At 46.8% G+C, this 17454-nt stretch overlaps 1 protein-coding gene across 1 annotated transcript in view; it reads right to left on the reverse strand.

Annotated features, from left to right (window-relative positions):
• sdk1b (sidekick cell adhesion molecule 1b) overlaps positions 1-17454 on the reverse strand; it is a 293033-nt gene that overhangs the window by 14521 nt on the left and 261058 nt on the right. The window contains exons 30-37 of the mRNA XM_049014318.1: positions 16305-16403; positions 11871-12065; positions 10790-10991; positions 8409-8512; positions 7537-7607; positions 6548-6680; positions 5292-5348; positions 4106-4207 (exon numbers count right to left, since the gene is read on the reverse strand). Of these exons, the coding sequence (XP_048870275.1) occupies positions 4106-4207; positions 5292-5348; positions 6548-6680; positions 7537-7607; positions 8409-8512; positions 10790-10991; positions 11871-12065; positions 16305-16403 (963 nt within the window). The remainder of the gene's footprint in view (positions 1-4105; positions 4208-5291; positions 5349-6547; positions 6681-7536; positions 7608-8408; positions 8513-10789; positions 10992-11870; positions 12066-16304; positions 16404-17454) is intronic.

Raw genomic sequence — 17454 nt, forward strand, 5'->3', positions numbered from 1 at the left:
TGCTGGGTGAGAAAAATCAGAGCTCAGTCGATGACAGGGTGCCCTTCCCATAAATGACTGGGTGAATATTAGACTAGCGTCAGACCCGGCTGAAATGAGAAATCTGCCCTGCTGGAACAGAAGGTCACGGTGCGAGATGAGACTACGCTTATTATCCATCTGACAGCAGACAGACGCCACCAATTCACCAATCTATTAGAAGTACCGTGAAAAAAAGCCAAATAGATATTGGCGAAGCACAAGCCCATTTGTCAAAAAAAAAACAACAACAGAAAAACAACAACAGGCTTAAAACTTTAGGGGCTATCAGAACTTGAGGTAAACTTTTATCACTGTAGCAGGAGGTAATTCAGAGTAGGGGCTGCTTGGTGGAGTGTAAAGCCATACAATCATTACAGCAATACGTTTGAGCAGTCTACAGATAAACTCCCTTGATGCGGTTGTCATTTCTCATGGCTGGGGGTTAATACTAACTGTGGGTGCATAACGGATGAGGCAAAAGGACGACATAAACATGGACCCCTGAAACAATTCAAGTCATCTCCTGGATACACTCGCTCGGGAAGGGGTCCTCCTTCATTAACGCGCTTCGTTAGCACATTCCTAATTGCAGTATTGATGAGGAGCCAGGGCATCCATTTGAAATTAATCTACACTGGATATTAATCTAGGTGCAAAACTACTCAAGCAGGCAAAGGCTAAAGATGTGTGAGTTTCACTAGCTTAGGAATTCCCATCCAGGCCCTCAGGGATCCCTACAGGCCCATGTTTTTGTTCCCTTCCATTCCCCTGCCACACAGTCGACATTTTTGTTCCCTCCCACACAATCCAATTTTTTGTTCCTTCCCAGATCCCTGCCACATGGTCCATGTCTTTGCTCCCTCTGAGCTCCCTGCCACACGGTCGACGTTTTTGTTCCCTCATAGCTCCCGGTAGAACTGTCTGGATGTCCCCAAAGAATGGGTTGAGAAACACTGGACTACCCCATTTATATTTAAAATCAAAAGAGATTAGTGCGGAGGTGACGGACCAGGGGCAGACGGGATGAGTGGGAAGGTGACAGACCAGGGGCAGACGGGATGACTGCGGAGGTGAGGGACCAGGGGCAGAAGGGATGAGTGGGAAGGTGACGGACCAGGGGCAGACGGGATGAGTGGGAAGGTGACGGACCAGGGGCAGGTGGGATGAGTGGGAAGGTGACGGACCAGGGGCAGGCGGGATGAGTGGGAAGGTGACGGACCAGGGGCAGGCGGGATGAGTGCGGAGGTGACGGACCAGGGGCAGGCGGGATGAGTGCGGAGGTGACGGACCAGGGGCAGGCGGGATGAGTGGGAAGGTGACGGACCAGCGGCAGACGGGATGAGTGGGAAGGTGACGAACCAGCGGCAGACGGGATGAGTGGGAAGGTGACGGACCAGCGGCAGACGGGATGAGTGGGAAGGTGACGGACCAGGGGCAGACGGGATGAGTGGGAAGGTGACAGACCAGGGGCAGACGGGATGAGTGGGAAGGTGACGGACCAGGGGCAGGCGGGATGAGTGGGAAGGTGACGGACCAGCGGCAGACGGGATGAGTGGGAAGGTGACGGACCAGCGGCAGACGGGATGAGTGCGGAGGTGACGGACCAGGGGCAGGCGGGATGAGTGGGAAGGTGACGGACCAGGGGCAGGCGGGATGAGTGGGAAGGTGACGGACCAGCGGCAGACGGGATGAGTGGGAAGGTGACGAACCAGCGGCAGACGGGATGAGTGGGAAGGTGACGGACCAGCGGCAGACGGGATGAGTGGGAAGGTGACAGACCAGGGGCAGACGGGATGAGTGGGAAGGTGACAGACCAGGGGCAGGCGGGATGAGTGCGGAGGTGACGGACCAGGGGCAGGCGGGATGAGTGCGGAGGTGACGGACCAGGGGCAGGCGGGATGAGTGGGAAGGTGACGGACCAGGGGCAGACAAACTCTCTTTATCTCAAATTTTCTTAAAAATATCCTGTAATTTTTTTGGCAATGATTTGCAATTAGCAGGGAAGATAATGCTATTTGAAGATCCCCAGTCACATATCCAAAAATAATAGCACAGAACGGTAATATCCCTAACCCTAACTGAGAGAATGAAAAGCACATAATCAGACATAACAATCCTGTCATCCTGTACATACCTGCGTTCTTGCTATTGTCTTCTTCACCATTTTAGAATGCCTGCTAAGTAACATCTTTTTCCCCTGTCGCCTGCATTGTGTTGTTTTCCAAAACAGGCTCATGATATTGAACCCATTCCAAATGGAGCTCTGTCGCACTCAATAAGACCCTAACCCCTTCGTCAACACCCCAAACCACCAACACTGCCAGAAAAATGGGTACAGCCCTGTTACAGTTTTAGCCCCTCAATGGTACTAAAATGTTCCACAGAGTCCATTTCTGTACCTTAAATTTGTCATGGTCGTGTATAGGAGAGCAAGCAGGGTTCGGGGAATCGGGGTCAAATTAACTGAAGTCCCAAAACAAACGGGTTTATTGCAGGCTGACGAAGAAACACGGTGCTTCAATGACAGGACCGGGGACACGAACTCGAACGCGGACTGAAATACACAGGAATAACAAAAAACAGCTGGTAACAATCGGGATTCCACGTGAGGTTAATGAGGACCGAACGAGCAGGTCATAAAAAAATTAGACTAAAGGGTACATTTACCTGCAGCTAGGCAATCAGCAAACCTTTGAGTATATAGCCCCAGTGAAAAGTAAATGGTATTTTTTCTGACAGTGTACTGCACAATGTTGGATGTAGTGATGATTACTTATAGATTGATCAGTTCTGCAGCTGTTCACTAAAAGTCTAACTCAGAAAATACACCTGGACAGATAAAGTTAATACACTGACACTGTAAGCTTGCATTCCTAATGAATTACAAATGAATAAATCTAGCATTTCTTTGAAATAAAACTTTCATGAAGCATAACTAAGATCACAGTTCAGACCTGTTTGCCTCTGGTCAAAAGCTAACTATCTGAAAAGATAATATGAACTGTTCTGTTAATATTATTTGCATTTCTGTACACCCAACTTAGGGAAGTCTTTTCTCTAGGAACACAATGTACTCTGACCTCACAGAGACGTAGAAGTCAATCAGCTGGAGTGTAAAGACATACTATAGAAAGCTTATCTAAAAAAGTAATTCATATTTTAACCTACTTCAGTATATCTTGGTATAAGGAGTTCAAAGAATCACATGGGGAATTACTCAGTTTTATCGGAAGAAAAAACTTTCTCCACTGACAATTTAATGAGGTTTAACCAGCTACATCACATGGTTGAGTAGAAATTCAATTCAGGTCATCAGAGGTCACAGCCGTTTACTAGTCTGTCTCAGTTTGTTTTTCTTTTACTGGAGACGAAGCTTTGACTTATAGTGATTTAAGTGAATGGTATGTGAGAATATGGTAGTTATGCTGAAAAAAAAATCTTTTTAAAGTTATAAGCTTTTGCTTAAGCCTGAACAATCTAGACACCAATATTCAGACAACAATGTTCATGTACTTCCCTTTCAGGCAAGTGACTCAGTTCCCCACATTTGTTTGAATTGAGCTTTTGTGCTTTTTTATTAACAAAAGTAATTTTTTTCATATCTACATACAAAAATCGTGTATGTAGGGCTGGAAATTAAGCTTGCCCACTCGCCTGAGGTAAGTAATTTAGAGTGCAAGTACAAAACACTGAACACTGGTCTGCTAGCTAGTAGAAAAAATTGCAAGCCGGACTACAATAAAAAGGCACGTTACATGGCATATTCATCTCTGCGTTTAACAACATTAATTCAATGATTCAGTGAGTAGTATAAATTGATATACAATAACTGAATGAGTAAATTGTTTATGGAAATTAATACATGATATTAAAAAAAAACTTTTTTACATGGTAATTTATTAGTGTGAGATGTAATGGCCTTTGTTTGCTGTTTATGCTTGTAAATTACATTGCACATTGTGGGCTTGTACATTTTTTCCCAGCTGACTAGTATGAAAAATTTGTAAGCGCCACCACTGGTCATGTGTGGCCAGCAGTCCCAGCCCACCCAGTCCCAGCCCACGCGGCTGAATGACGTCCTTACCAGCTTCTCCTACAAACACCTCCACTGGGGCGCTGGGGGGGCTCTCGCCAATCACGTTGTAGGCTGTCATCACAATCTCATACCGCTTGTATTTACTGAGCTCTGTTGGGGGGGGGGGGGGGGGGGGGGGGGTGGATAACAGAAAGAATATGGGAAAAATTGCTGCTTTAAAAATAAGCGAGGTAATTGGTCAGACTGATTGGACAAAGGGAGATTCAACTAAAAACAAGGTGCTCATTTTCAGGAACAGTGTTTTATTTTTAATACACCAGAATGGTCTGGTTGGGTCAGGTTGGGGGGGGGGGGGGGCGCACTGGTACAGTGCATTGCCAGTGACATTCACAGAGACCTTATCAGGGTGATGCCAGCTAAAATGCAGCTCAGTTTGTTCAGCTAGTACAGGTTCCCCTATTCTGGTCCTGGAGTCCTAGTCAACACCACAGATTTCCACGCTCAGACACACCTATTGCAGCTCACCAGCTGCGGTGCGGACTTGCCCTCCAAGAGAGAATTTGGGGAACCCTGAGCTAGTAAATTCTAAGCAGCTAGAGAAGTCCTCAACTAATGATCTTAGTTATCAGTGATAGATAGAGAATTTGGGCCTCATGAAAGCATGTCATTTTGGGCCCCAAACCCAGACCAATCCAATTTCGTTCCAAATTCCAAAACTCTTGGAATCGTCCAACCCACCCCCATCAAGTATCCAGGTTATCGGTTACCATGGATGCATTATGTCACTGGGTATGGTTATTACTACTAGATATTTTACAATTTGAATACAGAATGGTTTACAGTTAATTACACAACTCAAAACATGTCAGTTCAAAGCATGATCTTGTACTGAATGCCTGCACTGTATAATTTTATAATAACATTTGCATTTCATCTTACCTAATGTGCAAATGGAGGAATATGGGACTTTTTATAGCACAGAAACATTTTTAAAAACTACTGACTTCTGAGAATGATCTGCACTCTAGGGATTATGACTAACAGTTCTGGGAATCTGGAGGCTAAATTGTTCCTGCGTTCTGCGACAAAATACTTAAATTAGAGGAAGCTCAAGTTAAAACAGAAGAGGTACACGCCTGGGATTACGTACTATTGCCAGAGGAAGTATGAATATTTTGTTCGAAACTTCAAAGTACAGCAAACTCAAATAGAGTGAAAATTAAGGGAAACTTACGCGTTAACTCAAATTCTGTCAACAAAGCACTGCTTACAGTCTTGAAAGTGCTTTTGGCTGTTTGACGTAAACAAAGAGAAACAGACCTTGTTAAATTTCAGACAAGTTTATAGCTCAAAATATATCACAGGCAAAAAATCTGCACAAACTTTTTGGGCAAGCGTGTTTTATTTTTTACTTATCTAATGTTAAATTGCCATTGTTGGATATCGGCTTGTTAATATCTACAGCAGGGGTGACCAATCTTATCCACAAAGGGCCGGTGTGTATGCAGGTTTTTGGGTTAACCTTTAGGTCAGCTGTTCAAACCCAGGTCTGAGGACTCGTCAGCCAAACAGTCCTCTAATTAGTAATCTAATCTAATTAGTAACCTTAGGGAGTTGCAGCGAAAGCCCGCACACCCAACAGCGCTTTCTGTATAAGGTTGCCCACCCCTGATCTACGGGATACTAGATGGGTTAATTATTAAAACAAAACAGCATTCACAATTTCTCAACTGTTATACTGAATGAAAGGCACTACATTAATGGCCAATGGCATCCTGTAAATATTCTATGCATTTGCAATCGAGTGTTCAGAAATATGGCCTCTTCATGCCTTCAAATATAAATTACCATGATTACACAGACTAGCCGCACTGCTAAGATAATGTTTGATATGCTAAGATATTGACATTGCCTTGAAATGATACTCGACTCTTCAATCACACTGGAATGTTTGCTAAACAATTTTCATTTCCACCACGACATCTAAAATCATCACACAAAAAGCTTTTGCCAATCAGCCAGTGCACATTGACTTCAAATGGCATTAATCTGTAAGAGCTAGAGGGGTAAATTACTGTTTCTCTTTCTAGTACAAAGGTGGCACGTGAATGGAAACATGCGCGCACACACATGTTCACACGCGTGCACACTGAGCCAGCTCGGTACGCTGCCCATCGTCATGGAGATGAGTATCGTGTCACTTTCGGTGTAGGAGAGCGTGTATTCAATGACTATTTCATCACGGTAAAAAGCGAAGGCACCCAGTAGAAAGCTTTGCTGCCAATATAAAGAACAATGGGCAAATTAACGTACTTTAAGGTGACGACTGCCCACAGAGACTCAGCAGTCGTATAAAACCACTGTTAATTAACTGATTGTTTAAACAAATTTAAAAACCCTACAAACGTGTTGAAATAGCCAAGTCACCACGAAGGGTATGGGAACTGATGAGCGTAAAGCCAGGCCGGGAATGAGCAACAGGTTTCCCACCTGTGATTTCCGCCCGGGAAGTGGAATGGTTTCCCGCTGCCTTGGACTCCGGGGGACTGGTGTCATACTGCAGCTCGCGGTAGTAGAGCCGGTATCCCACCAGCACCCCATTCACACTCTCTGCCCTAGGCGGCTGCAACACATCAGATAACATTAAAGTTCAGCAGCACCTTATTCCTCCATCTCACGCTCTTTCTTTCTCAATCCAAGGGAAAAAAAAGGAAGAAAGAGAAAACATCACGCAGGAAAGGATAATCTATACCTTTACAGCGCCCGATACAGATTTCCTTGCAGGAATAGCGCCGACACTCTCACCCATTAGTCTCATTCGATAGCAAGCAAGCGATAAATAAAAATGAGAATTGGAGCCCCGAATGATTAGCTCATTAGAAAAGTCCATTTGAGGAGCGAGTCGTATCGATAGAGACAATCGCATTTCAGGGACATTATCCAAGACTCAAAATAAAGATTTCTAATGCTAATTAATGCATCTCTTTGATACTCTACTTCTAAATGGGTTTAAATGCACCATATAAATGTGTTTGTGAAAGTTTTAAATAAGGAAAAGCTTGCTAGGAACCATTAATTGTATATCCTAAGCACACAGGAGGCATGGCAATTATTTAATTACATTCAACAAGCTAAAACTCGAGTGTTTTCTAAAGGTTGCAATTAAATCCATAAAATGTCAGACAGATAAGTGACAAAGGTATCATTATTAGGTGGGGGGCTTATGAAGGTCCCGCCCTTTTGGGGAAATGTAAAGTCAAGTGACCTATGACTGCAGATGATTTTTACTAAGGTCAAACTACAGGGTCACACGACTAAAATTGTTTAAAGATTCATGTTTCCTTGCAGTCCTCCCCCCCACCCCCCCCCCCCATCCAGTCTGAACGTCTTTGACCTACAACTAGTCCCCCGTTGTTAAAGGACGCTGGAACCGAGGTTGTGGTGACATACAGCCAAAATATACGGTTTATAATGCGAACCTGCCACTGGACAAGAACAGAGGTCGTCGTGGACGGCTTTACGGCCAAAATAACAGGTGGCTCGTCAGGAACTGCAATGAAACAGAAAACACACAAGGATTCAATTACCTCAAGTGGACACGCTTCAAAAGCTCTGTCCTAATAAACCTCTCCAATAAAGAGAAGGGCGATACCTCTGCACATCCCAGCGTCTTGTATAACACACATTTCTGACATAAAATAGCTTCTTAAATGTGAAAACAGAGAGGGATACATGCAATTAGGAAGAGAGAAATGACAGAAAGAGTGAAACATGGACCTTATTTCGTTTATACGCTCTGCTTTCCTGAAGGCCGGTGACATTTCCATCTCCATTTACTATGCAGGGAGAGTGATATTACCCAGCGCGGTGATGTTATAAAGGTAAAGACAGCAGAGTATGCTGCGTCTGGGGCTAATCACGGCTCGCGCCAGCCGCTCTGATGCTAATAAACAGCTGCCATGGTGTGGGCCTCTCCCAAACCTGACAGGAAGTTTCCGGAAACCAACTGCCCACCGTTACTCAGAAGAAACCACTCTTTTACCTCCGTCTAGTCCACAGAAGCTGGCAATTAAACGTATCACGTCAAACTAACGGGGTGGATTTAACTGCCACCCAGATGATCTTTGGGGTCTGAAAAACCTGTAGTCTGGGAAAAGCAAAGCCATGCCCACCGATATGGCGTAAGAGTAATACCTGTTTATTTTTTATCAGCCTACTGAGATCCAGCAGTTTTGCTTTTAACTGAAAGGCGCTACACTCATTGAAAAGATTGTCATATTTCACCAGCCGCTTGCTACACGGCTGTAAAACAAGCGGCAACCCCGGGCCAGACAGTCGCAGTGCCCCTCACCGTCTTGCAGCGTTGTGACTGCGTGCGTCTCCTTGCTGTAAGCGCTGTCGCCGACATCGTTGGTCGCCATCATCCTCAGCCGGTACGACGTGAAGGGCTTCAGCCTTGGGGAGGGGGATATCGTCATTACACATAACACTACCGCAAATCCCCTCCTCGCACTTTGCACAAAGGATTCACTGCCTTGTCTTTCAAGAGACAGTCCTAAATTATATGTGGTGTACAGCTCAGCAGGGGAGATTCCAGTGCTCATGTGTGGAAGGTTATGGGTTCAAACCCCATGCCTGGCACAGTAATTATGTAGTAATTATATCATTATATTGAGTCTTTATGCAAAGCTCTTAACCCCAAGTATCCCAGTAACCCCGTCTGACCCCGCGCTTGGACCCCCAACTTTCCCTACTAGTACGTAACTTTGGACAAAAGCATTTACTAGATATATAAAAATAATAGGGTGCATGGGGAGAGATCAACCCGAGTATCTACTCGAAATAAACGGCAAGCGCACAATGAAAAACAACAGGCATGGCAGGCATTAAAGGATTTTATTTAGCTACAACTAGGAGGACAGGGAAGGGGAGCAGGAAAGCAGGTTAAATTTGGATTAAATACAACTGCATTAGAGCCTCTGAGCTATGAATGGAGACAGGAATAGTCAGGGTATCGTAAAAGATAAGGATCCACTGGCTGCACGGGCACTAAGCTGCTTTGATTGGAGACGGCGCAAAACATCTCAGAAGTAAAAAGACAGAAGTGTATTGATTTGAAACAACAATTGCTCAGCTGACTTTATTGTCGACGGGAGTTATTTTTATGACTCAGCTATTCATCTTCTCCTGCCCTAGCCGCAAAGCGAATCGAGCGAGACCGCTTCTCATTCCGGGAAACTTCCGAAGTCTTCCCACAGGTGAGGCTGATTGGATGCCGACGGAGGTGCACGGCTCCCGGATGCCCAGACGGCCCGGCAGTGTGACTCGGCGATGAGCTCTGATTGAGCAATCAGCCCATCCGCTAATCAGGCCCCTCCGGAGAGGGGTCTCCGAACCCAATCACCCGCCGGCGGCTGTCCGCGCGGAAGGCAGGAGTGACACCCTGCTGACCTGTCAGTCCGGGAGATGGGGGGTGCACATTCAATTCCAAAGGAGACAAGGCTAAATCACGGAACGGGACAAGGGTACAGGTAATTATCTCCAATTTGCCTGAAATGGCTCACGTGTCACCCCATCCACTTCCAGAGCCACTGATCCTACAAGCTGCCCTTGGGGTTAGGTGTCCAAACCCAAAGGATCAACGCTGCCTACCTAGAAACTGAGGCCCTGGCCCTTCGGGAATACAGTGGCAGGACCGGAGAGAGAAACCATCCAGAGAGATCGGGGCCAAAACAATACAATTAAAAGGCTCTTGGATTAATTATTAATTAAATGCATAATTGCAAATAAGGCTAGGATGCTAGTGTCTCTGACAAGATCTCCAAGCCTTACATTAACAGTGAACTGGATAGACAGATTATGTAATGTTTTAATTATTAGGGGTAGATAAGACACTTTAAAAATGACTCAAGCAAACTCTAATCTTTGCCATTTATTGTATAGGCTGGAATTCTATATCACATGTAACTAAAAATGCCACACTTACTCGATTAAACTGGATTATCAAGAAAAGCATCGATTAAAATTTTCCTTCCTGACTACTCGGCAATATGGTGGACGGGGGGGGGGGGGGGGGGGGGGGGCGGCACAACCCGGATGAAGGTGAAAATAAAGAGCGAAAGCATCATTTGTGGGGAAGCGCTTCACATTAAAAGTGAATGAAGACGCAGACGTTTGTCACTTTTGTGTTTGTTGGACTCATCCAATGGTGCAAGGTTAGTCCAGTGACCCCACCATGTAGAGGGGGTTAGAAAACACAGCACATGGTTCGTGACGCGTCGTTTTGGCCAACACCACTCTCAGCTCTTGACAATCGACAAGTTAGCGAGTTAAGGTGGTTACTCGGCTAATCTCCAGACCCACTGGAGATGTTTCTGATATAATTTGAACGTATTATTATTATTATTTAAATGCATATGATTAAATTACTGGTCAACGGCATCGCTGTTTTCATTATTTAATTAATTTCCTTTGGCGTAAGTTTCTAAGTTTTGGAGTCACATTCCCCTGAACCTGTTTTTTCCCATCGTACAGTATATGTGTATCTTACTACAAGATTTTAGTGAACCTGAGGTTTTTCAGGGATCCATGGGACACGATTTAGCAGGACTGATTGCATGTGCAAACTGCCCAAATCCTAAGTCATGTGGGGTCACTCCTGTGGATCACGTGACCAAATGCTGCCCTTCTATTGGTGTGAGGAACCATGTAACCAGGCTGGAGAGGGCTCACCGGTCCACCTCCCAGCATGTGCTGTTGTGGCCGATGGCGGCCGAGTGCGTGCGCCAGTCGCCGGAGGGCAGCTCGCGTATCTGCAGGGTGAAGTAGCGCACGGGGGAAGAGCCATCGCCCCCTGGCACCCAGCACAGGAACAGCCGGCGCGAGTCCACCTCCTTCTGCGGGATGCTCAGCTCCTTCGGAGGCTGGGGCCGGTCTGCAGGGAGAGACGGCCAACAGCCTCAGGTCACATGACAAGCCCCACGGGGGCGGCCATGACACCAGGCGGCAGTCGATTAATCAATCGATGGTGTAAATAAGCACACAGGGGGAGTTTCAGTACGCCCATCCCGCACACCGCCAGCCCCCACCACGACACAGGCCACCATTCATTACAAAATCAAGACTCAATACAGAGAAGCATAATTGTTTAATTTTAAAGGTAGCTATTATCGATTGCCTGAAACATGCAGGCTGTGTAATAAAACAGCCATCGATTGGACAGGCTGTCAGTGGGTGACCTGTCTTTCACGAGCCAAATAGGCTGATTAATTAGCCTTTATTTCTACAACACCAAAGAATTTCAGAGCTGTTTATTTCGCTTTATCGACCATTCTCATTAGAATGATGCCGGACTGAGTAAGAGGGGACTAGCCACAGTGACGCGACAAGGCACTCGCTCACATTTCTGTGACGATACTGTATTTCAAAACCTGCGATGAGGCGCATAATGTGGCTGCCATGCAGTGCAAGCTGTTTCCAGGATAGTCGAAAGGCTTTCCTTCTGTTACCTTCTACTACTGTCCCTTATATACTCCTTTTCCCATAGGTCTCTACAAAGTGTAATGCAGCAGTCTTATGTGAGGTGCAGTGTTAATGAAAATCATAATACTCCATAATAGGAAAAAAAAGGTAAGATATCGGATGAAAACTATATATTTACAATGAACAATCCAACGAACTCAGCTTCTTGGGATTATTCCTGGAAAACAGTACGTAAAGACATGAAGAGTATTGAAAAAGCCATAACTGCCGTGTGCCTGAGTGACAGGGGGTGGCGCTGGAGAACACACACGGCCCATGGGAGCCCACCCACCTCGTCTCTCTGTCGTTATGACCACAGCCTCCTCCGGCTGACCCCAGCCCTGCTGAGTCTTGGCGGAGATCCGGAAGATGTAGGCAGACTCGGGGGACAGCCCCGTCACCGTGAACTGCCGGGCCGTGGAGCCCACCTCCACCGTGGTGAACTTGTTGGGGTCGCTGGCATCCAGCCGATAGGCTATCTGGTAACCTGGAGGACGGGGGTGGGGGGGGGGGGGGGTTACAGGAACCGCATGCCTGCAGCTTGAAAAAACTCTTTCGGGATCATTTACAACATTCCCAAAGTATCAAACACACCCTTCCGTTACTGAAAACTTAGGAAATATTTTATAAATGAGGGCATTTTCTCCTGCCTAGTCTCCACTGCGTTTTTCAAAATTAACTCTAAGACGAAGAGACATATCACTTCTGCTGCCTTACTATATTATTATAATTCAATTTAACAATTTCCTCTGAAGCTGCCACCGCCAGAATGGATGCCCTGTAAGGTACGGTGAGATTAAGGTAAGCCTTAAAAACACTTCCCATGCGACATCACATCACTTTTATCCAATTGGGACGGCAGGCTCAGCCCATCGCCTCAACTCAAGGAACCAACTGTGGCAACATTTTGCTGATCCTGGCATTTGAACCAGCGACCTTCCGATCACGGCCGCAGAGTCCAAACCCAGAGAGCGATACACTGCGCAATAAGAACAGATTTAGTCAACGTCAGGCTTGACCCCCCGCCCTTTTATACCAATCGAGCTACGCAGGTCTTTGCGCATGTTTTCCTCCAAAGACAACCATCGGGTTATTTAGCCTTCAGCCACACGAGGCCCCTCCAGTCATCGTCCCGTTATAAGTCCCGCTCAGGCCCTGTCACAGGCTGATGACATTTGACTACTGCGAGGCGCCGTCTGCGACAGGCCGGCGTGGAGGAATTGAGTGAAGGTTAGGGGGCTAATAAATATGAGATGCGGACAGCTTGTCCAGTTGGTAAACCCTTTATCTTCCCGGCTGGGAATTACATGTCGGACAATGCAGTCACAGTGGATGCCAGTGAATTAACACGCCTCGGTGGAACGTTCTGTTTATCTGTGGGCCGCTCGCCCCGCTGCAAGCTGCTATTTAATGGCGGCTTTCTCGCTGCATTGGCCTTTTAGCTGCACAAACACAAAGGGGGCCATCCCGTCTGTACCCCCTGCATCATCTCCCACCACGAGCCGGGGATTCCATTAAAAAAAGAGGCTACTGCAGTGAACATGCAGCACCAAGCTAAAACAGCGGCTCCCAAAGCCTGCAGTGTTTGTAAATCTTCCTCCAGAAACAAATCAGCAAAGAAACAGATGGACTATTACATTTTTTTTGTTCTTGCAGCACTGTGACTCATGACATGATTTCCAGGGAAACTTCTGGAAGGGCCTCCTTGGCGTGCGCAGCAGGCCGTGTAATCGCTTAGATCGCCACCTCTACACTCCTGCAGTTTTATTTCCTCAATTCATCGGCAAGCGATCGGTGATCCTCGATCTGCCAAGCGGAGGCACCAGAGCGCCCCCCCTCTGAGGGGCTTGACCTGGGGAGATCGTGCCCAACGACTAGGGAGGGGGAGGAGCCTGTTAGCCTCTAGTGGCTAAAGACAAGCAGGATACGCAGAATGATTGCAGCTCAACATCTGTGTGTCTGTGTGAGGTGTCTGTGTGATGATTATGTTTATATTACATTGTGAGGACCAAATGTTCCCCACAATGTGATAAAAACCATGAAAAACTATTTTTCATGTCCCCACAAAAATCTGTGAATGCAATCAAAAAAGTAAAAATGCCAAAAGTTTTATATTTTGTTTGTTTACTTATGGTTAAGGTCAGGGCTGGGTAAAGTTTAAGACTGTCATACTGGTATTAGAGTTTTCCCCATAGAAATGAATGGAGAGTCCCCACAAAGATTTAATTACAAACCTGTGTGTCTGTGTGTGTGTGAGAGAGAGAGAGACAGAGATAATCCTGAACTAACAGGCTGCAAAACCAAAAAAAACCACGCGGAGATTTGGCCTATCAATATGGAATGGGTTAGAAAAACTATTAATAAATTAAGGGTAAATCAATAAAAAGTAAAGTAGGTTTGTAAAAAGGCAAGAAGGCAGCACATACAACTGCGTAAATATTTATACTTATTATCTGCACAGAAGAGACGGCTGCATCACTTAACAGCATCTAGTCGCGCAGCTAAGCTGCTATTGTCAAAGGGATATGGCATCATCACAGATCAAAGGCTGCTGATTGTATTAGACGGCCGTGCGTTAATACATTCAGCTGATCGGCTTCAGAAAAGTCTAATCCTGTCACTGCAGGCGTTTTCCTTAATCAGATTGTGAGGTATTTCTGCTTTATGAAATGTGTCAAAGCACTGGAAATAAATAAGCAAAAAGCCTCAGTCTGTCTGCCTCTTCGCTTTGCCCACACTACAAAGAACAACCGAGAGTTGCTTTTGTTTAGCCCATCAGTTGAAAGAAGATGGCTTACATGTACGATGCGTCAAGCACTCTCGTATGCTCATGCTCCGTACTCTAGGATTTTTTAAGGTAGGACCACAAGAGGGGGGCATAATTCTTACAGAGGGGGGCAACGTTAACATTAGCCAATGATATGTTTTGAAATGGTGAGTGACAGCAGAGCCGACCAATTAGGTTTCAGCTGGAGCCAGTGTCCATACAGTCCCGCCCCACTATACACTCCTGCAGAGGAAGTTTGGTCTCCTGCACTTGTGACCTTTGCTGATCAGCAAAGCTGAGTCTTCAGGAAGGTTTAAGCAAAATCGCTCAGTGGCGAATTCAAGAGAAAGGCCACTCCCCCGTGACATTAACGGTCAACATTTACCGGGAATCGGATGGGGCAGGAGGGAGATAAACCAGTTTCAGTGGTTCTGGAGGCAGGATTAACTCAGCCCAATAGGAACAAAATAGACTTACCCGACTTTCAGCTAAATGCTTGTGCTAGGCGATGCTTTATGAGGAAATCAAGCAGGGAAAAACTTGAGAATAATAAACTAGGGAATAAAGCAAAGATGTGCACACAGCGGTTGGTCTAACACCTCACTGATGGTGACAGCGAATTCACAGGAGATGGTATCTCCTTGTGAGACAGACAGCCTAGGAAATAACCCAAACCCTTCCGTTCCAGCTCAGTTACAGACATAATCTCCACAGACGTGAAGGCTCTTCCTCAGTCCTACCACACGAGGCAGTGCACCTGTTTGCCGTGCTGGGAGAGGATCCTGGAAGCCACAGGTATGTTATGGATACAGCGAGACATGCTGTGCTTGCCTAAAGTCAGACCACATAGCTCAAAACCAAAGACACTCGCACATCGTTTATGGGTGCGGGCTGCAGTTTAGAAATCAAAGTTTTAAAACAAATGACATCACCGTAACTGGATATGGAAATGGTCGCACCAGTAAACCTCCCGTCGTGTTTTTATTATGTGAATTATTGAGCTTTACCCGCATCCTACGACAGACCACACAGGTGCAGGATTCTTGGATGTAAGTTTAAATGTTTAGTGAACGTCAGCAAGCATATCAATAGGCATCTGTGTTACTGTACCTGCTTCACTTAACACTAAAGCACGAAATCCAAATAAAAGACGTGAAAACATGTTCTCTGCCCCCCTGGCTTCTAATGTGCTGGAAAAAATAGTATCTGATCCAGGATTTATATGTTCCGCTGTCCTAGAACATTCTTCACCAGCAGGTTTAGCCACCTGTCCTTCCCCAGTAACTTCACTCGATAGAGGGTTCCAGACATCAGTTCGCAGCTAACCCCCCTCCCCCCCACCACTGAATGTGCAATTAATGTTAAGTGTGGAATGACAGAATACCCTCCCCCAAATATCTCTATAAACAATCCTATCGTCTCAGTTAAGACAAAACACAAACATTGACAAATGTCCAAACTATTTCTGCATAAGAGTAATTATCATGGGTCCCTCCAATATGAGTTCAACCTACTGAAGTCTTTTCGACGCTTAATATCAAGCATCTATAACAAGATCAGCCGGCAAAAAGTCGGAAAATCGCAGCAGCCGGTACATCTTGCCTTTGTTGACAGACGTGAGACCACAACGCGGGCTTTTCACGGCGGGAGAGGCGAGTTTTATCTTTCCCGTCAAGGACGTGTCAAAACAGCGCTTTCTACCCTGGGGGCTGTAATCTCGTTAGCTTCAGAAGCAGGTTAGACTTCTTCATATTGCTGTTTACCATTAAAAAAAGGGGAAAGTGTTGGAAGACTCTCATTTTTTTGCCATTCAGACTCACTTTATGCGATGCCTTGTATTTGACAACTGAATTGACTGAGATGTCACTTTTCAGTTTGCATTTCCTGCCAGCCTAAAGGTCAGCATAGGTCAGAGACATGGTCACAGGGGTTCGGGGGGGTGGGGGGTGGGGAACTCACCGAGGATGATGCCGTTGGGCTCGGTCGGAGGCTGCCACACCACCCTCACAGACGACAGCCGCACTTCTGGGAAGACCAGTCTCACGGGAGGGCCGGGAACTGGGGGAGAGGGGAGGGACCAAAGCCAGGAGAGCATGTTGAGACAGGAATACACCACCTACCCACTGCCTGCCCCACTTCAAAGACCTATTCCACATTGTCACAATATGGTGTTCGCAACATGCCAGGCTTAAGTCTGTAAACATGCCCATTAGAGAGCCATTACAGAGCTGACGAGTCCCACACGGCTCAACATAGGCCCATAACCCGCAAAAGGGGTTCTAACCCCACAGGCCAATGACGCCTCCATCATTTCAGAGCAGCCCTGACAGGAGGCCCCCCCGGAAGAGCACGGGGTCGCCGCCCATCAGTCCCTCCCTACCGATTCCTCGCTGTGGCTCGGTAAAGATGAGTTACATTGATCGCCGGTTCCGGGCAGAATGCTCCCCGGGGGCGACGCAGGGCACTTACAAATAACACGAGGATCAGGGGGCTCTCTCTGTTTTGTTGACTTTGGGGACGGACAGGTCACAAACTCCAGGAGTTAAGCAGCTCAGCTTCTTTCCGCGGGCCGGTGACTGACACCCGCAGTACCGCGGAGCATCCCGATCTGACCCGGTCCTGACCGGGGCCACGACGGCCCGTCAATCCCACTGGCATGATGGGAAATAAACAGCCCGGTCCCCAGCTCTTAGTCAAGGTGGAGCTTCCCCCGCATGACTCTAAGTGTGACAATAAAGGTTTGAGCATCGGCCGGCTGGATGCAGTCGAGGCAGGAGTTTTCAGGAGAGCTGCAAGTTTTCACGGCTGCCGTCAGCCTTGTGGCGGAGATCCTGACACCCGATGCATGCAGATCTGACATGGAGTCACGCTGCAAAAGCACTGGGACCCTCAGACAGCAGTCTGACCCTCCACGTATCTCCAAGCCCAGCCTGCAATCGTCATACTCCCAGCCCGGAGTAGGACCTGATATGTAGCCATATTCCTACTCTGGCGACACAAAGAGCAGCGGTTGGGGGGGGGGGGGGGGCAGGAGTTTGCTCCTGCACCCCCCCTCCCGCTGAGCTGTCACCATGGGGTATCTGTCTAACATCACCACGGCGACCACACA

The sequence above is a fragment of the Brienomyrus brachyistius genome, chromosome 5, assembly GCF_023856365.1.
Source record: "Brienomyrus brachyistius isolate T26 chromosome 5, BBRACH_0.4, whole genome shotgun sequence".
NCBI lineage: Eukaryota > Metazoa > Chordata > Actinopteri > Osteoglossiformes > Mormyridae > Brienomyrus > Brienomyrus brachyistius.